The 24,384-nt window shown below is 40.1% G+C and overlaps 1 protein-coding gene across 13 annotated transcripts in view; it reads right to left on the bottom strand.

The window, feature by feature from the left end:
* The window catches only part of msi2b (musashi RNA-binding protein 2b), a 260,618-nt gene that overhangs the window by 24,176 nt on the left and 212,058 nt on the right, over positions 1-24,384 (bottom strand). For 6 of the 13 annotated variants that reach the window (XM_044369991.1, XM_044369994.1, XM_044369993.1 and 3 more), the window contains exon 11: positions 763-882. The exons of 3 other annotated variants lie outside the window; for them this stretch is intronic. In XM_044369991.1, the coding sequence (XP_044225926.1) occupies positions 763-882 (120 nt within the window). The remainder of the gene's footprint in view (positions 1-762; positions 883-24,384) is intronic. 4 more of the 13 variants (XM_044369996.1, XM_044369997.1, XM_044370001.1 and 1 more) reach the window with 1 other exon arrangement.

Genomic DNA, 24,384 nt, shown 5'->3' with positions numbered 1-24,384 from the left:
AAGAAAACAGGTTTTTGAGCTGGCAATGAAAATATTCAATCTGGCAGTCAAATATCTCGGCTAAGTGTAAATTTATTGCCTGGTTTCAACAGATCATCTCAGTAGTTTAATTTAGCTGGGCCTTTATTCACATATTTTTTCAACTCCTATTCCATATGGAAATGTTTGAGGCAAGAAAATACCAAGGAAACAGTACTTAAAATGCTGTAAGCTACTATTCCAATTCTTGCACCTTATCTATGACCTAAAAAGGCACAGCACTATATATATTCAGGAACCTTCACATATAGAAACTCCCATGTGAAAAGGGTATCGGGCTACATTATAATAAATTAGTTAGTTATTCAAATTCAACTATCTCATTTTGCTTCAGTCCCATTAGCTCTCCTCAAGTACCCCATTCAAAGAGCGGGGCACTTGGTCCTGTTGTGGCTGAGGAGCATCATGTGCACCCTGAGGGTATGTTGATAAATGTTCCTACATTGGTCTTATGGGTGGAGCTGAAAGTGCACTCACTGTCCACTAATTGCAAATGCCTTTAAAATACTTCAAACTGCATAAGACCTATGCATATATATTATGCATATATATTTATATATCTTGGTTAAAATATCTACTGTATGTGTACGATACTGTCTGTCTAAACTAAAATTGTTGGTGAGTGTGTGCATGGGGGCTCGGGGGACTATGTCTATGGGGAGAAGCAGAGCAGGAGAAGTTGGAGAGAGCAGCAGCCACACAGAACATGGACAGAGCGTTTACCTGGCCCTGTGCTCTGTGGGTACGCCAAGTAGCCGCCTCTTCCACGGGCCCCCCTACCTGAGCCACGCGCTGCTGCTACTGCTGCTGCCGCCACCGGTCCGTATGCTGTCGCTGGGAAGCCTGCAGGCACATACACACATATACACACACACATCACTTCCTGCACATGGATGAGTTTGTCCCAGAGCTACAGGAGAATGTTGATACCAGCACGGAGCTACAGGATAAAACTATAGCTGTCAGAGACAGCGGATCATGTCAGGGCGACATCTATCAGCAGACTCTTACAGAACCCACTGTGATATTCAAAACCCTGCAGACCCACTGATCTGATCCACACACGGAAACAGAAAGATAGCCATGAGCAACTCACTGAATATTAGGTAGAATAAGTACAGGGGCCGTATTCATGAAGCTTCCTAGTACAAAGAGTTGCTACTAGTGACGAAATTCTAAGAAAATTCTTAGAATTATGATGAAGAATTTCCCCTTGCAGTTAAGACTAGATCCTGGTAAAGATAAAAGTTGTTCACAAAGCATCTTAGCCCTTAAGAGAGCTCCTAAGGTGAAAAACTGTTAAGAGTAGGGAGGAGGACTTTTAAGAGGCTTAAGAGTTTCTTAAGCAGAGGAGAAAATGGTGGAAAGACAAAGAGGCAGGAGAAATATTCTCCAAACGCTGAATGACAGTGAGTTAATGAAACGCTACAGATTAGATCGTGCAGGATAATGTTTGTGGCCGATCTCATTAGAGATACGCTCACATCTTCCACCCAATGCAATAACACTATAACGCCAGAAATGAAAGTGGTCACAACACTAAGACATTTGGCAACTGCAAAAATTTGGAATTTGCTGGCAGTTGGAAAAAAAGATTTATATGCCAACCAACGCTGCTACTTATATAGACTGGCCAGCAATCACAGAAATTGATATTGAATATCAAATAGATTAAGTACTAAAATTACCAGCATGATAAATAAATGTCTATAAAAAATATATAGAAAAAATAAACTATCAGCATGTGAACAGGCTACTGCACAAGTAGGCCTGTGTTTTCAAACATTTCGAAGGCTTCTTTTAAAGTGCAGCTCACAATTTATTCAACAGAGATGTTCATTACATAAAATAGTATTTATAATTACACCATGTCTTAATAGAGACTGAATTCTATGATTAGGCCTTATTGATTTCATTGTCGATTCTATGCTCAGACCACTGAGAGTGCATTTTTCTTTCTCTCTTTTTTTTTTGATCAACCAATCACATTTTAAGAAAATATGTCATACCTAGCAATGGGGTGAGTCCCAGAGTTGCTCTGAGAATTTTCCTAAATCACTCCTAAGCTAGCTTCCACCTTGCTAGAAATGTTCTAAGTATTCTCAGAATGTCTGTGAAGAAGTAAAAAAATTAAAATAAATGACTTAAGTGCATCTTCCAAGTACTTGCCATGATCATGACCTGATTAAATGATTCAGCACTTCAATTCCTGAAAAATCTAATCTTATATATGTGTTAAAATTCATAATGGATCACATGTTCTGGTAGGGTTCTTGCATTCATGGGTTAAGGACTCATGCAGACAAAATATGTATGATACATGCAGAAAATATGTTCAAATATGATTTTTCTTTGATTTACACACTACTGAAAACCTTGCTAATTATCCAATTTCCCTTTTCATTGATTACTATTATTTTCAAACAATGCATGGTGTATTGTTTGCACAGGTGTGTAAAGACATCAGTGATCATCATAAGGCAAATATCAAATGATATAAAAACAGAACAAAAAACAATTTATATTTTATAATTTGAAAATTCTATATATACTATATACTGTATAGTAACTTACTGTAGAATGATAACATTGTGATATATACTTGGTATGATATGTGCATCCTCTGAATTTTCCTTTCATAGTAGAATTCTGTTGGACTGAAAAGGTGCAAATTCTTATTCATCTATAAAACTGTGAGTAAATTGGGTTCGCAATTCACTAAGTCCCTGATTATATTAGTGAAAGAATTTGGCTCTGGGGGGTGTTTATGTCACATGCTTTGGATGAAAGATTATAGCCACATCTGAGCTGCATAGACATGGGCATAATAGCGCTACCTCTGGAGACTGTCCCTGCATTTTGTTCGGGAGTGCTCCCAATTACTGGGAGCTTCTATGGATTCAGAATCACCCATTGTAATCCAAGAGGCAAAGTATGTCACATTTTTTCGATGGGCTATTCAAGTAGAAGACATACAGTAGTTTTACACTTCCTGCAATCAGATGGAGACATCTGTTGAATGACTTGTCATTCAGAAAAGATTTCAAACTGGTAGAAAGTCTCTTTACCTGTAAACATTCATATGTAAACATTTATAGTACTCCGATGCTGAGATTTTTAAAGCTCTAAATCTGCCTAAATTTTCAGTTTATGATGCACTAATAAAATAAAGTCCTTAAAGCCCCTGGAAAGGCAAAGCCATGATTGTCTCTTAATAATGTAGTTTGGGATCTAATGTGTATATAGTAAACACCTAAAAAGTATGAGATTATAGCCTTTGACATACCATACATATGTAATTCTTTAGAAAGTGTCTCTCCCTTCCCTTGTTACTGGGTTGCAGTTAGGCGTGGCAAAGCCAGGACATTAATTATGTAATAAATGTGTGCCCAATAATATTTAGGAGAAAGATGATTGATGTGGGCTATCTCGCCAAGCTGACTTTACAACACCTCCTATTGTTTCCCCTGTGGGAAAACACTACACTGTAGTTTTCTTTGCTTTTAGCTAGAGTGAGCATTCAAATTAGCCTAACATGGTTTGAAAGCTACTGTGTTAAGCTAACTAGCAGACTGGGGTACACCACCCAAATCTGTTGATAAGTAGCTCAAAAGTGTACCATAGAAAAGCTAATGCTAACCCTTTCATGTAATTGAATGAAAGATGCTAAAACACTTAGCTTCTTAGTTTGGGAGGTATAGTTCAATAAAAACACAGATGTATGGTCAACCCTAGTCTGCAAGTTAGCTGATTAGCCAAGATAACTAGCAGACTATTGGGGGTTTTAATAATAAGCTCAAAAGTCTTGAATAGAAAAGCTAATGCTAACTGTTTCATGTAAGTGAATGGAAAATGCTAAAATGATTAGTGCCACACTCTGGGAGGTATAGTTATATAAAAACACAGATTTGGGTGGTCTAAACTAATTTGCTAGTTTAGTCGATTTGTCAAGCTTTCTAACCAAGTAGGGTTCATTTGATAGATTTGGTAGTTTATTCCATGGCAGCAAAATGTTTTAGTGATTGAATGGAAAATAAAATGGTACTTGAGCTGAAAGAGAGCTGTCAATCAAGCATGATCTGATCACGCCTCCACGATCCTGAGAAGCTGTTTGAGAAGCAAAACAAACAGTTTTGGAACTAGGTTTCTAACACTTATGAACATTTATTTTCACTCAGATTTTTGTAGATGCTTAATGAGACACTCAACTTTGATATCGTATGTGCATTTTTACTATTTCAAGCCAAATTTCCAGAGGCTTTAATACCATGCACATATAAATCCACTTCTTTAGGGTCTAATTATTCCAACAAATATCAGCCTAATAATCAGTCTGTAATTAAGCCGACGCAGTATCTGTGAATTGTAATTACATTGTTGGCCTTAATGAACACAGTAGCTAGAGGTGGCTGACAGAGGCTAGTCCATGCCCAGGGCCCGGGCTCTTCTCTCAGCACAGGAATGGCATGTCATTAGTGGTGGTGATGAGATTCCTCACTCTGGGCTCAACACCGTCTATGCCTAATCAGCCTCCTAAAATTATCTCCACAGGAAATGCTTTCCTCACTAGCAAAAAAAAAAAAAAAAGATCTCCAAATTCCCTCAATTTGAGTTTTTCTTGATTTTTTAACTGAGTGAATGAGTGTGTGTGTGGGTGTGTGTGTGTGTGTGTGCATATATGTATGTGTGTTTCTTCTATGTTTTGGCCATATTCTGGAAACTAGTGGTTTAGACATTATAAAATAGCACAAGACACCTTAGAGGATTATTTTTTGAATGCTGTGGAGGTGAGAGGAGCACCAGCGGGTGACCTATTTTCCGAGCCAGGCTTGTAGTGCTATTCCACGAAGAGGGGCTCGCACAAAAGACTGATGAAAGGGAGGGAGGGGGGAGGAGGTGAGAGGGCAGGGTCAGATGAGCCGCAGCCGAAGAGAAAAACACATAGCTTTTCATTAGTCGGCTGAGAAGGAGGTAATTCACAACTCTGTCGACACAATATGACCATGAATGTGCTTGTTGGGTGTGAGGTGCCACCATGCTGCGACTGGCAGGCAGGTGAAGAACAGAAAGAAATGCCGCTTTTCCCTCAACTATCTAACAGCTCAGGAGAGAATAAGGGACTAAGGCGGCATGGTGACAGGAGAAAAAGAATCACAAAAAGACGATAAAAAAGGCTACTAAAAATCAGCCGCATTTATGCCACTGCAGCCGAACCACACCAGGAACGGATTCCAACAGCTAAAATGATATTCTCTGCCTCTTTTCACAAAAACACAAATCAACTCTGATACTATGCTAATGATGGCCATGCACCCTTGTATTTCCACTTACAGTGTCCCCATGGTTGCTGTGCGGAACAGTGTTGCAGCACTCTTCACCTCTTTTTGCTTCTCTCTCTCTCTCCTTTCCTAAGTGCTGAATCTATCTTCCCCTAGCTGCCATTGTCATGACACCCCCAATAGACCCACTGGCTTGGAAGTTAGTTGCGGGCAAAGTTGTGGTGAGAGATTAACTTTGCAGGATTAGGTGGGTTAATTAATAGATGGCTGCTGCTCATTGTTTTGTGCTCACGCTGTAAGAAGCCACCCAAGAGAAGCGCTGCAGCATTAAATCAATTTCATGGCCCTTTTATTACTGAGGAGATAAAGCCAATATTTAGCTTTCAATTCTTCACAATTATTGGGCCCCTGCTTTGCCACTTGAGTGGCTGCGCTTGGCTGGGGACAAGGACACATCTGTTTATGAGCTGTGGAGGCCCGGGGGCCTTGGTGTCCGGACTCCGGGGAACTGTCCTCAGCTTTCTCTCCTCAAGCCTGCAGCACAGAAATTCAGCCTTCTTCAGGAGTGCACACAGAAAGGAAGGAAGATTAGACCTAAAGAAAGATGGGGACTGTCACGAATCAGACATTTCACCCTCTTTCCAAGCAAAAGAACTACATTTTCTCTACACAAACAACATCAAAAATTAAATACTAATATTCATATTCACAACAAGAGCAGTTCCAAATTAAACAGAAATGTTCCGGCTGGAGGTTTTTCTATGTAGTGACTCTTTACCCTCCCTTCAAACAGCTTTAACTCACTTTGTTTTCTATGGAGTGTGGATCCTTGCTAACCCCTACAGCTTTGACATCAAGGGTCCTATGTTCATGGCAGCTCAACGACTGGCACTAGGAGTGCTCCAACATTCTGGTATTTTCCTAAACTTAAAATTCTTGTGGTATTTTGGTGCACAGTGCATCACACATGGTGCACAGGTGGGAGTTTCATTCAAAGTGTTGGTATTTTGTTGGAAACTTGGAATTACACACTGCACTGAGAATAGACATCTCAGAACCACGCCTGTTTCTGTTGCAAAATCACCCTGGTACTGCACGGTTTTGGTCTCAACATGAGTTAAATAAATACTTGGAGCAAATGCAGAAATCTGCAGCCTCTGGTTTAAGAAGTGCTGCCCAAGAGTGCATCAATTACAATATGATGTGACCAATTATGACCTGAGATATAGAATAATGACTGAAATACTGTCAGATTGACGCAACCATATAAATGGCTTCACCAAACTATTTCTAATTATTTGTTTCTATCACTATTGTAGAAAATGGTGTGGGCTTCACATTGTGCAACATTGCACCTTCAGACAACAATATGACTTCCTGGTGAAGCCGTTTCTTCATCTGGTGAGCTATTGTTGTCATGCTTCACTGTGATTGGCACAGTTAATTCAGTGCTATTACACCAATAATGTGACTAATAAGGCTAATAATGTCATTATTATTTTTATTCAACACACCCTCTGATCTGTATTCCATTGCACTCATCCTTATTGCACTTTGCACTGTTGGACATAGATGAACCAAAATAGCAGGTGTGCTTGGAAACGCCCACACAGTCCATGTGTTCAAGACCTGCTACTTTCCGCTAGTTGGTCTGCTTTTGTGATTAAAATAAGCCTTATGATTTTATTTTTCTATCCATGCAACTGTTTGCCAATATTGAGCAACATTCAGAAATAGATCCAATTGTTACCCTATATACCATACTGTACCAATATACCTTGTTTTCTAAAATAAACCATTAGCCAAAGTAACTTTTCATTTGTCAAACAGGTTAAAATGATATGCCCAATTCATGGTGTTGTTAGCTCTGTGCTGAAGGAGCATAATGTGCATCCAGAGCACACATACTGTAAGACTCTATTTTCATTGCATATACCAGGGATTTATGCCAATAAAGTGGCATTTTCCTTGGGTGCAAGCTGTTTTTTTTCTTATCTGCACCTGCATTTTTTTTGAGTCTCTGTGAACTTGACTGTACTGAAGTAGGAGAGACACAGTAGGGGCAGTGTCAGTGGTGATCAAACAGAACAGTGCAATTTTTATGTCAAGATTTCCTGGGATTTTTTGCTTGCACCGCTTGCCTGCACAGCCCAGGTCAAAAGCTTTGTTTTCTCTATTACAAAACTGTCAAAGCACTTTGCTGAATTACACACTGCTCATAAAGAAGAGAAAAGGGGGTGATGTGATTGGTCAAATTTATGCCAGTCCCCTATCATAACTACTGATGATGTCTTCCTCCTAATGTCACCGCATTTTTAAGCTGCTCTGCAGTTGAAATGCATGCTTTTAACAAAAGGATTACCAAAACAGTCAGTCACCGTGCTTTGTACTGTGAGTCAATTAGTCATAAGAGTATGTGTACTTCATTTATTATGCTGGACTGAACATCATCACAACTCAAAGCTTAACATTTTACATGCTTTATTGACACTGACAATGTCTTTTTTGATACTACTGGGAGTCGCAGAGGAAGAAATGTATAAATTCTAGCCATCCAGGCTTCAAATGAAGTTCTCTTTCAACCCACGTTCAACCCTGGAGGAAGGTGACAAAGCCAGGCCAGCTGTTACCTACTGACCCCTACAAACTGAAAACATGCACTTCTCTGAACATTACATCTGATTTTTTCCCCTGATGCACTATTTCTCAAAATTCTCTGCAGATATTTCTTGGCATACTGCCTTCCTCCACCACAGACTCGCTTTCTGATCCTATTACTCAGAAAACGTCACAATGAAAAGTTGTTGCATTATGCATCAATAAGGTCCTATTTATGTCCTACCAGTCTGACAACAGCTTGACTGATGTTAATGCAATCTGTACTGTTCTTTGGCCCAAAACTGCCAGCAGCAGCTCACCCGTCATTGACAAAGGAGCTCCATCAGTCACAGAGCACTCCACTCATTTCTGCTATAAGAAGACTGTCAACTATCTAATGCACAGCGGGAGCCCAGGGACAGCTGATATTTTTATGGAGACCCTATGGAAACTGAAAATTAACACTACTAGTACTACACTAAGACTCTGAGTTGAGCGAAGACATATTACACACATTATGTCTTGAGGAAATAAGTAATATATATCAAAATTAAATCAAGGTTTTTTGTTAACCATGATTCTAGCTTAACATTATACCAAGCTAGAAAAAAATATCGATGGTCTACTTATTACATTTAATTTTGTCTTCGGAGTGCAGTTAACCAGAATTAGCTTGCTGGCTAACAGAGTTTGCATGCTAAGCTGGTTAACACAGTTGCTTGGTGTGGGAGGGAGGCTGGTGAACGGTGAAACAAGCCTTTCAGCCTGCAGCTAGAGTCGATTTTGGGGGCAGACAGAAGGAGTGAGACAGATGAACAGTAAAGAGCAGAGATGAGTAAGACAGATGAACAGAGGAGGACAGCAGCCACATCAGTAGAAAAGGAAGACAAAGAGAATGAGAAATTGAGGGAGAAATGAGGCCAGGACATGAGTGTCCAATTCATTCTCGTGGAATTTTGTGAGGGGTTTTTGTTCAATACAAATATGTCAAGGAATGAGATTATATTGTACTCAGATAAAATATAATAACCACACCTACAATAATGTGCTACAGTATTCTACTACACAATAAATCAGTGCAAGTCTTGTATGGTAACTACAAAGGAATAATGTTTATACAATATGAATAACATATCTAACGTTACGTATTTTTTTGTAGAGTGGTAGAAAAACTCCTTATAATGATCCCTCTAAGCGCATTAAATTATTGATTTGTAAGTTGTATTTTAATTTTGGATGGCATTTACACTACTTTTTTTGCATGTTAAGTCTTACATTTAATATGCAAAGTATCCAGTAAATTCAGTTGTCACATGAGTTAAATGTAAGTAGCGTTTCCCCTCTGAAATATAGCGGATTAATCTTAGTGAAAATAAGTAAAAATGCTAGAACCTAAAACTTAGCTGGGCAGATGAATTTTGTTACAGTATTTGCTAACTCTGCTACTAATATATATTTTATAAAAATGTATTTATTCATTTTGATATTTTAAATGTTAGAATTCAAAAACCATGTTGTGTTTTACCATTGGACTGAATAGTTCATATGAACCAACAAAAAGAGGAAATTCAGTGTGAAAAATGTGAGAAGAAAAGAAATCATAGAGGAGGTGCACATTTTTTTCCTGTCACTGTATGACAGTAAGAAGGACAAGCCAGCGGAAATAAGTCTGTTGATAAGTCATAGCAGAGGCAGTGAAGCACACTGCCGCCTTCTCACAGGAGGAGGGAGGCAGTCTGTCAGAGATGGAAAACTGACTCCACTTCACATTTTGCTTCATCAATAACCTTTGATAAGATATAGAGAAACACATAGAGACGAATAAACAAAAAGAAAAAAAATATATATCAAAGTTACAAAAGAGACAGCCACCTATAGCAAGACATCTTTTCATCTTCAGACTGACAAGTGTCCCATTGTTGTCATCCTTCAGCGCTACTTTGTTGTTGTTGAAAGCATCTCTGGGTTGTTGTTATCAAAGCCATAAATCACAGAGCTGAAGAGAGCCAGGTGGCTTTCATATGAACTGCTGCACACATGCTCATGTCTCACCTCTCCTCTGATCAACGGAGACCTACAGTACACATAGAGATTTCCCTCACATAAAATAGAAACCGGTGTCTGGGAATGAGCCAGTGAGAGAGAGAGAAAGAGCGTTTACATGCACGCCAATAATTCAATTATAACCAGACTAATGCAATACGCATATTATTGCAACTCTCATGTAAACACCTTAACCAGGTTATCTTACTCACATTAAGGTCCTAATCAGAGTAAGCATAACTTGATTAACAGAGCTGGGTTGCTTGTCAATCATTCAAATTAATCTTGCCATGTGTACGTCTGGTTTTTTTTTTTCAGTGTTTGGATTCTGTGCACGTGCCATAAAGGTCACACAGTGAACAGGATGCCAAACGGTTTGTTTGAATGGCTGGAGTAGTGCTCATGGAAAAATGAAACTAAAAAACCCCCAAAATTAAACAGTGCATCGGTACAACAGTTCTTTCATCTTATAATATCTGAAACACATACATGAATAAATTCATCCGTACTAATATTTTATTCCGTTGTTTTCCCATCTGTCCTTTTGTACATCAACTAGACTGTTATGCAAATCATGTAAACTTGGGAAGTCAGTCTTGCTTTATGCAATGCTATGCAATGTTCATGAACAGATCATATAAATGGTGTAGTCTATCTATAGCAATATCCCACTTAAACTGAAAAAACTGCTACACTGCCAATGACTTTGTGACACAAGCTAAGATAGAAACTACACACTCTAAATATCACTGAAACGTCAAAGTTTACTACTATTAAAGTATATTTTAGCAATGGAGTTACCATTAAAGGAATATAAATGCAACAACTATAAAAAACACTGCTGTACAGTATGAATACAAGTCTTCTTGGATGAAGTAATACTACATATACAGCCACAAAAAACATCCCAGTCTCATTACCAACTGTTGCTGAGAAATGGATTGATGTGTTGGTCACCATACCAGCTGCTGGCGTCAAGTACTCAACTGCACAACGTTTTTCCACAAGAGCTGACCACAAGACCTTAGGTGTATGTATGGTAATAATGTTGGTAATGCTCTAAATACAGTATGGGGCAAAGATGTTGGCTCTACAACACCAAACCCCCAACCTCTGTAAAGTATGATAAGAATAGTCAACATATGATCATGCATGACCTCACTATGTGTATATGTTTGGGTTGTGGCTTTGTCTGTTTCTGTGTGTTTCCTTTTGGATCTTTTTTGGCCAAAGCTAAAGGTTTCTCTATGTAATGAAACCATTTGGTGCACTGATCCTTTGCCATTAAGACTTTGTGGCTTCTGATTGGGAAGAGAAAAAGTCAATTACAGAAGTGGAGTGGGCTAGAGCTCAGCAAAGCCTGGCTTTATGGTGGTAATTGCACACATAATCTTACACCTTTGAACAAAATGATGAGGCCAGGAAGGAGATATATTTGGTGAAATTTCAACTAGGAAACCCTTTTAGAATCACACAGGACAAAAATCCTGCTCTGTCCCTTCACAAGACATAATCATGTACTAAAATTAGTTTGACACATCATCTTATCCGCTCTAACCGTTACACATTGAAGAGGTCGGATGGCAATTTATAAATTGCTAAGTATTCTGAATTCATACTCCACACAAACATGCATCTGCCTGCTCAGGAGAGCAGTGTGCGCTGTAAACACGATGATAAACACAATGTGACTCTAGTGAGTCATGTAGAGAAATCGCACACGTCTCTCTCCACAGGAATGTCAGAGGTGAGGTGAAGGTGAACTACAGCAGGCCTACTGGAGCTAGTAGGAACTGAGTGATTTGCTCAAGGACACTTCAGCAGGGTGGATTCTTGCTGACAAGGGGGCTCGAACCACAACCCTTTAGTTGAAGAGCAGTCTCCATACGCAAATGTTGCTTATCAAAACTGGCGTAATGAATTAGGATTGCAGACTGCTGTACTATTACCTTAATAGATGTTTGTATCACTAAATTAGGTATACTTTAAAATCAATAAAAAATACTTTTATTCATACTTTATGTTATACCTTCTAGTATAATGTTGCTCACAATACCCTTAACTTTGTAATAATTCCAGCCTCCAAAACTGCAAATCCAGCACTCACATCACACAGCTGTACACTGTGTGTGAGTGACTGTGATGTTGTGTAGTGAGCTCAGGCAAAGCTCAGTGTCTTTTACTTCAGTTCTCAGTGACAAGAGCGCAGGTTCTTTGTAGCTGAAGTGCATGGCAGCATAGCATCAAAGAGGACAAACTAGACTCTTTATTGAAGTGTAGCCGCACTTTCGACCTCTTCTTTATACTCCTTCCCATGCACTTCAGTAGAAAGGAAACTTCTCCTCTGCTGCAGAATTCATCTTAACACATTCTACTTCCACACAAGAATCAATATAACTCTCAGTCACTCACACACAGTTGTTAAAAATGAAGAAATGGAGGGGGGAAACAATAAGACGTGTGAAAAAAAAAGGCATTTCAAAAAGAGAAGTTTCTGCCAGGATAGATAAGGTATAAACATTTTAATTGATTTGGCTCTGGAAACAGTGAAACTGGTTTCTGAATGGGACAGGGTCTCGGTTTGCAACCCTAATACCAAGGCAGTTTATGATGGTGACTTAAATAGAGAGAGACAGACAGGGAGGACACAGATGTCTGACCTTGCAGTGGTGCTTATGTAATGGTCTGCTTCAGTGCATTTAACTGCAGTGCTTCTTTCCAACCTGGGATCAGTAAAGGCAACATGTCTCTGCAGTGCATTCTCCTCCGACATCACTCCGGACACTCAGAGAGTATGAAAAGGTCCTGTGAGCTCCCAGTGAATCACTTGTTATGGCCCTGCCCGTGTGGTCCCCATGGAGCCAATCATACTAATTAAACTGGACTACTTAAGCCTCCTCTCATTAGTGTCCAAGTAAACAGCCTTAATTTTGTATGCATTTTAATGCCCATCTCCCACTTCTGAGGGTGGTTGTGGAGGGGACAGATGAATGATGAAGGGGGGTAATTTCAGGTTTGCTCAAATGAAAGTGAGTGCATTAAGTGTCATTTCACCATTCAAGTTAAAATATGTGTTTGTGGATATGCACTGATCAGTGAGTTTCCCAAAGCGAGTTGAACTTGCTTTTGCAGAATGATTAATGAAAATGAGTGAAAATAAAATGTGTTAATGCTAGTAATAATAATAATAATGATAATAATAATAATAATAATAAGCAGCAGCTTTGCAGACACTATTTCATGAGCATGATTTTATAGCCGAGTCAAAGCCCTTACAGACTTCATTATATTTTTGTCAGCTCCATGCACTGCTGTTACACAATCTAGCACTGCTCCAGATACCAGGGGCAAGTAGGGTAAAATGTGGCATGACCCAAAAATAGCACTGCAACATTGGCTTCCACTTGATTACTAGAGCTGTAAACAATGTTTCAACGTAGAGTGTAGGTATGCAGAGGGCTGTGTGCTATGATTATGAATATTTGCATATGTGTGTGTGTTTATATGCACATGTCCATGCACTAGGGAAAGAGTGATGGGAGCAACTGGAGAGCTATTAGCACAGTCAGCAGGAGGGAGGGATGGAAGGATAGAGGGAAAGGAGGGGGCAGCTGGGTAGAGACCTAGCAAGTACCAAACTTGCTGGGCCTGGAGCTCTCGAACAGTGGGTGGCATCAAAACAACAGCCAGTAGACACAGAGTACGGTCTCACAAGCCCCTTTTACACAGTCTCTTCAAGGCGGGACTGTTGCGCCGTTATTCCACCTCACCGTTCTGTATAAAAGGTGCCAACATGGAATTGGGGGGGCATTGTTGTTCCGCCATTAAGCCGGCAGCGGAGGTAGTCACATTGCCAGATCGACGTCTGTGTAAAAGGGACAGCCGGCACGGTGGGACAATACATGCTAGACACCGATGCTGTTGTGTTACACGTCACGCCTCTGATTCTGGAACACCAGCGTACTTTCTAAAATCACACACGAGGGCAGCATTATGCCGGTTTTGTTTGGTTCAGTGTAAAAAAGCAAAAGCCAGAATAATGACGGGTCTTCTTTACAGCAATATTCTGTATAAAAGGGGCTACAGACACAGATATTGCACTCCTCTGCCTATTTCCATGTCTCTGTGTTCCTTTTCTTTTCTCCTGCTAGTCTCCAGCAGTGTCCAAAGGTGGCAGCCATGTACGAGGCAGGGCAGCTCAAGATTCATTTCTAGACCAGCAGCTCAACAATCGAGACATAATGAGCTTTAGCGTTGCCACTCTGCCTCTTACAGCAGCTCATCTTCCCCACCACAGGAACCTAGACTGCCGGTCTCCATGGCAGACTGTTTGCCTGCTTCAGTGTGTGAGGATGTGCCTGCTGTCCTGGGGTGAGTTAAGACCTGGGCAAATGAGGTGAGCCATCTCTCCCAGTTTCAGGAAATAGCCAGCTTTTAGCTCTCCCTGTGTCAGAGTGCAGTAGCTAGTTTTTGCAGACAGGTGCTTGCACACCCGAGGAGGCACACGTGCATGTGCACGTGACCTAACTTGTGAGAATGTGAGCATGCAGACAGACCAGTACATGCTGCATCTACATAGAGAATACAATTACACCACACAACAATAACAAAGAGAACCACTGTTTGTGGAGTGCTGCTGCACCTGTTGAATTCAGCCGGTGAAAACACATACAGTAGTACAGTGGTAGCGTATAGTGTCTCCCTCTGACAGCAAGGCACATGTACATGAAACACATTTTAGGGCGGTTAATGGAGAGTAGAGCTGATCTGGGAGCAGTCGAGCTCTATGACTGAACACACAGAAGTAGACAGGGTGTGACATACAGTGCTGTCCACTGACGTCAGAGCAGCACATTCACTGCTGTCACTGGGAACACGGTCATGGCCTGGGGAGCTCAGAGAGCCTGTATGTGTGTGTGTGTGTGTGTGTGTGTAGTCAGCTTTTCTGTGGAGACAGAGACAGACAGGAACGCAGAGAGAGGCCCCTGGTAAAGTCCCTCCACCTCCTTTGCCTTCTATGAAGCTTTGAAGACTCTTTGATTGTGTCAGTTTTGTGCCTATGTGTGCATGAGTGTCCGAGTGTGTGAGAGCGAGATGCGTTGGGCATGGTCATTCAAGTGTATGAGATCACGACGCTCCTCGTCAGGCCCTATTTTAAGGCCTGAGACTCATGGAGTGCCCCGGCCTCCACAGACCCATTGGGCTAATGATCAGCCTTGGCAATTAAAGCCAATCTGTGAGTCAGTGTGGCATCAGGAGGGCCATCTGCTTCCAGCCCTGTAGCACTCACTCTGGCCTGTGGGACCACTTGCTGGGGTCACAGCTCACCCAACTTGTAGTGAGATGGTCGCAGGATCTAAAGAACAATCTGCTGTGTAACTCCAGTTCAATAGAAACCTGCTCTACAGATAGCACTGCTGTGTGCGCTGCCGCCACGACTCATGAGTGTAATAAACACATTAACAGTGGGATCTGTGTTTTGGGGCACAATGCATGCACCCATGACAGAGGTAGGCTCGCCATCAGCCTCAGGCCAGTGACTTTTCCCACCTGTTCCAGTACTGTCGCCAAGAAGTGGGGCAGTTATTGTACTGACAAGGGAAATGTAAGATGTCTGAACATTTAGGAAAGCTCTGGACCTGCTGATGACTGCACATGGTGTCCCAAACTACATCATCATCCATATATGAATTAATGAGCTATATCCGGCAAGAAGGGAGTTCATTTGCACAGAAAGTTTGAAAAGACATCTTCCACACTTGTAATCAATGGGATAAGGTGGTAATGTGACATCTGTAGAACAACACTGATATCATGGTGTCTTCTATGGATCCACATGAGGCTACAGAGGTTCCAGAGCAATGCCAGTATGTGCATCTACACCTGCAGTAGCAGAGTTTTTGAAGTTAGTTTTTGAAGCTGGATGTAAATACCAAGCAGCAACTACCACAGCTTGAGGCTGAAGCAAATGTGGAAGTACCTTAAAGTGCAAAGCCACTGACAGCCGCTAGATGCTGGCTCCAAGTGACTCCCATTCAAAAAGTGTAAACTTCTCTCTAGAAATACTGAGTCATTAATTTTTTTAACAACTTATTATGGTCTCACTAAATTCTTAGCCCTTGCTAAGTGTACTGGTCATTTTGGAAATTTTTGCTCTGGTAATAAGATTTGAAGACTTATAGTATCTTTGATGTCTGCTGTGTAGGCATTAATTGACAGCTGTGATTGACAGTTCATTCACCTACTGCTCTCCCTGGCTCCAGGACTCGCACTGAGTCGGACTATTGTCAAGGTATATACAGTTTAATGTTACTTGATTACAATAACTGCCCTGTTAGCACAGTTCAGCTAAAGTAGCTAATTTTAGCCCAAGCGTGCACCGCTTGGTGTTCCCAGTAAGCTAGCATTCGCTTTGGTCCAAGGTAGTGGGGCGTGTTCCCGAGCGTGACAGGGAACATACTGCAATGCTAATGCACTCAAAACTGAAAAGATGGTGCCAACCATAAGCAGCAACTCTGGACTTCAAAATGGCTCCAAGGCAAACCAATGGGTGACATCACATCTTGCTATGATGAACTGTTACATAAAAGACCTCCAGGCCTGAGGGGTTTTACTATGAGAAGGAGCTACAACAGGTGTTGAGTTTACATTAACACCATCAAAAAGAACATATTGAAGACACTGAAAAGATTTGCTTGTTCTTTCTTATGTTCACTTTCACTAATAAACAGAGCTTTCTTCTCTTGTTGCTTCTCATTAGTTTGTTCTGTCTGAAAATCTCATAAAAATAAGTCTGCAGGTTATCATTGGATTGACTTTCATTGTCACTACACCCTGTAGCATAACATTCAAAAATATAGTCTATATTATACAGAAATTCGATTTTGGATGAGACTCTGTCCTGAGCCTCCAATCTTGTTGGAGCTACCTTTGCTTCAAAAGTTCAAAGCTCTATATAGTCCATGTCGGCACCTTCCCATCTCCCAGCAGCAGACAGGTGCCAAACCCTGGGAGGCTAACTGGTGTTTCAGACCAATGCCCTGGTATGACCTCTGGTGCATTTATCATATGCTTGGTTAGTTCTGCCCCAGTTTATAGGGGCATGCAGCCCTCAGGAGCAGTAACCATCATACCAAATGCACAGGTCAGCAGCTCTCTTTCCCTATACGCCACATGCTGAGAGGACAGCTGCTCCCTGTATCTTTGTATTCTTCTCCGAGAGGAAAAGGGGGGTCAACAGGTCAACAGCCTACTATTCGCTGTTACTTACAGTTGTATAGAGCAACATGCAGCTTCTATAGACATACACCACGTAACACCTTTCACACTGAATCTGAGGAGAACATTGCCAAGTTTTAAAAAAAAACTTTTTAATCTTGTCATTTTTAGTATTAATAACATGAATTAATCAATTCTCAAATGGACTTATCAAATCATTTATACTGTATGCTGGTTGAAAATATTCAACAGCTTAATGTATTCTGCTCATTAGTTTTTCTTTTCAGTAGATTGTCCTGGATTCCTAACACTGACCTTATTTCTGACTTTAATTTCTTTTTCCAAGAACTGAAGGTCCCAAATTTGTCGCTTGACCTTGTTTCTTTGCCTGTGAATCACACATATCATACGGGGGGTAAGGACAAGCATTTCAGCCAGCAGTACTATCCATACAGTGAAAAGGGGCTACTGTAAGTAACTTGAATCAGGACAACCCAACAAGGACACACATGGCCGCACATGGCAGTTATGGCCGCCAAACCCCTCATCCGCTGGCTATGCCAACCAGGCTGCCCTGCAGATTTTCATATTCAGTAGCATAGGAAGCTGTGGAATCCAAAACCACCTGCTGGGCTGAGTCCCGTTTGCATCCACACAGAAAGATAAATCTGCTCCACGCTGATTTAAGGCTTTTGAAATGTCATTTTCAGTTATTCAGATGGAGGCTTCTTCAGAGCTATCCGTGGGCGTAGATTTGGGTATGGAAAGTAGGGACATGTCCCTACCAATATCAAGGTGTTGCTGGATTGTCCCTATCGATATTTTCACTTATCTCAAACAACGTAGCCACTTTAACTTCATGTAATGTTAATGGTAAGATCTCTGCAGAGTTACCAGGTTTGTGTGTTTTTCTTCGAAAAAGTGCGCTATTATGAAAAAGAATGAAAGAGCAGGATATGGGGGATACTCGACTTCAAGCTGTGCATTATCGACTAGCTGCAACCTGGCAGCAACAGCAGCAGTAGTGGAGTCGGTGAGGTGGAGAATCTGAAGCAGTTAGTATTTATAGTTTAAATGTTCCATTAGATTCCATTAATTTAAAATGACTTCACTGGACAAAACTAAGATCATTTGATATTCTATTTAATTTTGGGCGTTAGGTGTTGTTAGCTAAAATGTGATTGTTGCTCAGACTTGCTGTTTAATTAAACAACTTTATTACTGTTGGTAAAAATTCCTCCCAAAAGGAAATTAAGACATCAGGTGCTTTTCTAAAGAAGAACCAAAGTGTCAGTGAGAGTTGAGCTTTGTTAATAATAATGTTCTATAATCAATCCAAACATTAATCTTTGAAATTAGTGGGAGAAATATTTACTATCTCTCCCTTTTTCAATGAGTGGATCAAGAGCAGAGTTATTATTGCATATTAAGACATGAACATTATTTATAAGCTAAATTAGCCACAGCTTGTCCAACTGATTTGTTTGTGACTGTCAGGCATCAATTCATTATGAATATCCTGTCAGCAGCAGCCTGAGCAGCACAGAGTCACACAGACAGGTGAGCTGCAGCCTCCCAGGTAAAAATGGATAAAAAATAAAACCAAACCTACGCCTTTGGTGCTATCCAAAACATCATATCTGCTGGGGAAACAGATCTGACACAGACGATCGTGTGACAAGAAAAGAATATGGCAACAAGACAAGATAAACAGATGGAAAAACCAATCCACCAACAAACCTACCCAAACACCTCCCCCCCCCCCATACACACACACACACACACACACACACACACACACACACACACACACACACACACACACACGTTTACTTACTGTAAGTCATTCTTGGGATATTTAAATAGACTTGCATTCATTTTCTGGAGACTTACCCTAACTCTAACCTTAACAACTGACCCAAAAAGTATCAATTTACCAATTGGGGACACGGCAGTTGCACAAGCCGTCCCCAATCAACTGGTCTTAAGTCTGGTGTGTGACCTTGAAAGTGACTCAAGGTTACTCACAGGTTATTATAATGTGTTGGGAGAAAGAGACAAAATGGCTTTTCTGTCTGCAGCAAAGAGCTCAGCAATATTTTCTTAGAAACAGTCTGGATAGTTTATCTCTTTAGTGATAAGGTAACTAGTAACCCCCAAATTACTCACCCCTATCCTCATTTCACCTTGCTACACTTACTGCTGCTCTCTCCCCTTCTTCATCATCCTTTCCCTCCATTCTTTTACTACTTAAGATGCTGACTCACTGGACCCGAATTGCTGTTTGTCTGTCATGACATCTGGAGTAGCTGCTGAGTGTTATGTCTTTCTCTCACACAGTCTCTCTCCCCTGATGGGACCCCCACTAACATCTTCATCCTTGTTTTTTCTGTGTAGCATAATGACCTCCTAGTAGCAGCCCTAATGGAGCCATAATGGTCATTTATGCAAGGGGAGGCTCTGAGGGCACGGCTGTGGAGGCAGCGAGTCGCTCAGGAAGACGGGAGAGCGGAGAGAAGCTCCTGGTTAAGTCCCTCCACTTCCGCCTCTTCCCTTCCAGCTCCCGAATCTCAGTCTTTGTTTGAATACGGCATTCCCGTGTGTGTGTGTTGTGTGTGCTCAATCAACTGCGCATTCATTTGTGTGTAATGAAAGGAACTGATACAAGACTGGTTAACAATAGAAAGCACAATATGAATATATGAGGGGTGTAGCCCTGCTTTTGATGTTCACTTCTACAGCTTATTCATATACATTATGCACATGTGCATACGACCATTTTCTTTTCTAATTACATTTTCCCTCTCAGACAAGAGTCTTATTCATGCATACATCATCCACACAATAGAAAATACTACACTTCTCAGACCTCTACGTGTTTCTTCATCTATATTTGCCAACACCACTGGCACAGACTACATTGTACATAAAATACAATGCATAAGCTGAACTTGCACTTATTATGAAAAATTTTCTTTCGGGTCATTTGCATTTCAATATACACAGTAAACACAAGGACCTTTTACTGTTTATAGTCTTAGCCCAGAGTGATTTTAAAAAAAGACAATAGTTCAATGCACTGGAAGGCTGTGATCAAATAGGATACTTCTTTGAGGTTTTCAATGCCTTAATCACGTGAGGTCCTCCAAACTAGACACCTCATGCTTTTAATGCGGCATATCTTGGGATGTTCCCCTGGGCGCTGCAAGTTGAATAATACAATGGCACATTTATCAGCTAGCTAATGCTAATTAGACTGTTGCATAGAAACGAGAATAATGTACAGTAATGTTCCTTATGCCTTGTCAGCTCCTGCTTTCTCTGTTTCTAGCAATACTCACCCCTGTGTTTTGGGTTTAATTAGGAAAAATACAGCATCCTATCTAATCCATTAGGTATCTATGTATATAAACATGAAGAAAAAATATGATTATCCTACAGATGGTTTGAACTCCTCAGGTAATCATAATAGACTGTATTCTGTTTGCAAAATCATGAACAAAATCATGGACAGAGTGAGATGTATCTAGTTTCTGTTTCGGCAGCACAAATTGTGGTGAAGCAGTGTTTGTTCCACTTGCTGTAAAGCAAACGTCAGTCAGCTCCAAACAGGACAGACACATTTTTCACACCTACTTCCACGACATGAGGCGAGGATCTTCATTTCAACAAAACTTTACAATCTTCTTTTGAAGCTATCTGGAAATCAGTGCTGTCCAACCGTTTTTAACTGCAGTATCTAGGGAATGAGTGTGCTCTTTAATGTCCGATCCGGTCCCTTTGTACCTCATTTTAATTCAAAGATACATTTCAATTTTAGTTAGCTCTTTGTAGCCTGATAAATGTTAACTCTGAAGTCTGATAATTCAAGTCAAGTTCTATATTGCTGATGTGTGCTGTACTTTCATTTTTTGATTCATGTCACAGATGCAATCCAGACCGAGCAGAGCAGTGCATTACATTGTTTATCCTTTTAAGTTTTCTTTGGGCTAATGTAGAAATTTCTCAAAAGCAGTTGCAATTATGCATAACTCACTGATAACGTACAGTTTTTACTTCTAGCTTTTCTGAAGGACTATTAGTTATTTCATTTATGGACAGAGTGATATAGCAGAAATGTGTGGTTGTATTTTTGATTGAAGAACTCTGTCACATTAACAAGAAGCCTTCAATGAGAAGCACAATGATTCCACAGCTGTATGTTTATAGGTAGCTGTGCATGGGTTCAATAGCTGAAAATGAACTGCAGCAGCATGACTGACATGTCAGCTACCTACCTTAGCTCAGCCTAAGTGATACTGATGCCTACACTCACAGATATGTACCACCCTGACATCACTCTAAAGATATCTGACAGTGTTACACAGAAAACCTGCCTAAGTTGTCATTTCAGTATAACAGCACATTTAATGTTTGCAGTTTGGTTCATCCACACTGCAAACAAACATTTTCTCACTTAACTCGAGTGATATGTAGTCTCTGAGACTCCTCTAGCCCGATACATTGGAGGTGAATGGAATTTCCTGATTAAAACAAAGTAGTAATGGAGACACAGATTTTTTGAAAGACATGTTACTATTGATTTTTCATTACCATGAACATGAGATAAAATTCAATTCAGCTCAATTATATTGGGGTGGTAGCACAAATCTCAGAGGCTGATATCTCGAAACCTAACCAAAATGATCTGCACAGCTTGATGCCAGAAGACACAAGTGATGAAGTGTGTTTGGGTGAATTGACCCTTCAAGTGGCCTGCTAGTGTATGATGCTCCTGGCATGTCCTAAACTACTGTGTTGACTTTTTCAGTAAGTTAACCTCATTTAACCAGTTTGATAAACACTTCTTTTGGGAGATGGGTAGTTTGAGCCCTCAAATGACACATTTTATGGTATTTTCTTCTGGAAGCATGTCCTGGGTGTTTGTAAAGGTTTTTTGATAAAAGCAAAGATGATGCTCGATTTAAGGGTGAAGGTTAGTTCAGGGACTGATAATGAATATGGATATTCAACTGCGAGTCAATAGTGAAAGCGTCAGAAATATTAGCATTATTTTCTATCGGACACATAAGATGACAGCACTACAACAACATGAGTCTTAGGGGTTGGTGTTATTTGAAGGTAAAGGCAGAAACAACCTCAGCACAAGTCCGGGGGGTCTCCAGCTTAAATAGCAGAAATGTTTACATCTACACAGAAAACATGAAAACATGACAACACTCACATATCGCATTTGCATGCATATATCACAGTCTCCTCTGCTTTCATTTGACACGGACAATACCACTGCTCATCATCAAAGTCCTGTATGTGCATCAGCACAATCTGAGAAAATGTTGTGACATTTTTTGTCACAACGGGATCAGACAGACATTACTGTCATAAGTCATTGTGTATCACAGTGTCACTCCAAACAGACTACCTTATAACAAAGAAATCAATTAAACTGGGGGAAAATGTGTTTCTTATTCACAGTAAACAATTAAGCAATTATATCCACTATCTCAAAGAAAAGCTCTGATGAATAGAAAAAAAAACAAAAACGTGTTCTCGGCATGTTGCTAATCATTTGTTACACCTCCTTACCATTTGTAATTCTGAGGTAATGGTAACCATCGCTGTCTTCTTGATTGTCACTACAAATGCAGCATGCAGCATGGTCTTTGAAATTCAGTTCCAACTTTAGTTGAAGCATAATGCTGAAACGGTGCTGCCACAAGGTAAACAGTGTGATTACAGCAGTGCATACAAAACACAGCTCGGAATTTAAAAACGGAGCGAAAATCAGAGAAAGTATCTTCATCAAACACTTCCACATTCCTCCCTCAGTTATCAGTATGAATGCGTTCTGACAAGGCCGAACAAAGGACAAACATACTGTATGTCCAAGATTACACTACTGTAGATGAAAATACTGTATGTTTAAGATTACACTACTTTAGATGAAAATGTGTGCAAAGATTAGTTCTATGTACTTCTGAACATGATTTCTGTCCAAGGGCTGCAACAGAAAATCAATTCATTGAATGATTGATGAATCATTTGCAGGAATGTAAATGTAAGGGTTTTGTGATTTGGAACTCGCAGTAAATTTTCCACTCCTCAGATTTTTGACAAAACCCTTCATCTTTGTTCCACAATTAAAGCTACCCCATGGTTTTTTCTTCATAACCAAACATGTTTGTTTTTTTCTTTCAGTGTTTCTCATAAAACTGAATTGTGTGCAGACTAGATGCATTTCCTATCTCATAAAACATTTGCAAGGGCCTTTTTGTATTTTTTACTGTTGCAAAATGTGCATTGTTTACATCAGCAGTCTCTTTCTCCTTTTTTATTGGCACATTATTCCGCCAGCAGCTGCATTACTACTCTGTGCGGTCAGCAGATGTGTCATGTATCTATCATGTCACCTCCAAGCCTGAGGTGTGTATTTGATTCCTTTTGCACATGCTGGTAAAGCAGGAGACACAAACAATACAATGACCCCACTAGTGGCCAAAAGAAACTTTGTTTTTAATCTCCTCTCATATTACAAAATGAATAAAAATATAACTTTTTAATATAACTACAACTAGATGTGTCACATAAACAGTTTTTCTCAATTAATTGATGAATTGTTTGGTCTATAAAATATCAGAAAATAGTGAAATATGCCTGTTATAATTTCCCACAGTCCAAGGCAACATTTTCAAATTGTTTAATTTGTCCAACCAGCAGTACAAAACCCCAAGATATTCAGTTTATTATTATTTACGGCTAAAACAATTATTCTATTATCAGAATAGTTGCTGATTAATTTTCTGCCAATCGACTAATTGATTAATCAACTAATAGTTGCAGCTCTATCTGCATCTATCAGATAGTGTTCAGTTTATTTCATATGACTCAGCTATTTATGAAATGTTGTTAACTAAAATTTGTGAAATTTCTCCTCACTGCCACAAGTAATTGAAACTACTAGTTCAAACACAAATAAATACCAGTGTGTTTGCGCTTTGGGGTAATGCTGATAGATGCTCGCTTATAAGGACAAGATTTTGACAGATAGGGGACGATCTGATTTACATCAGTAATATCTGAGGGTCTCTAAGTGCATTAAATAGTAATGATGTCTGAGCAATGCTGGAATAAATTTGTAAGCAACTAATGGCATACAAATACAGACACATAGAAACATACTGCATGTGATCGATATCAAACGCACTTT

This window comes from Thunnus albacares, chromosome 13 (assembly GCF_914725855.1).
Source record: "Thunnus albacares chromosome 13, fThuAlb1.1, whole genome shotgun sequence".
In the NCBI taxonomy this organism is placed as follows: Eukaryota; Metazoa; Chordata; class Actinopteri; order Scombriformes; family Scombridae; genus Thunnus; species Thunnus albacares.
This window is presented reverse-complemented; position numbering and strand designations above follow the sequence as displayed.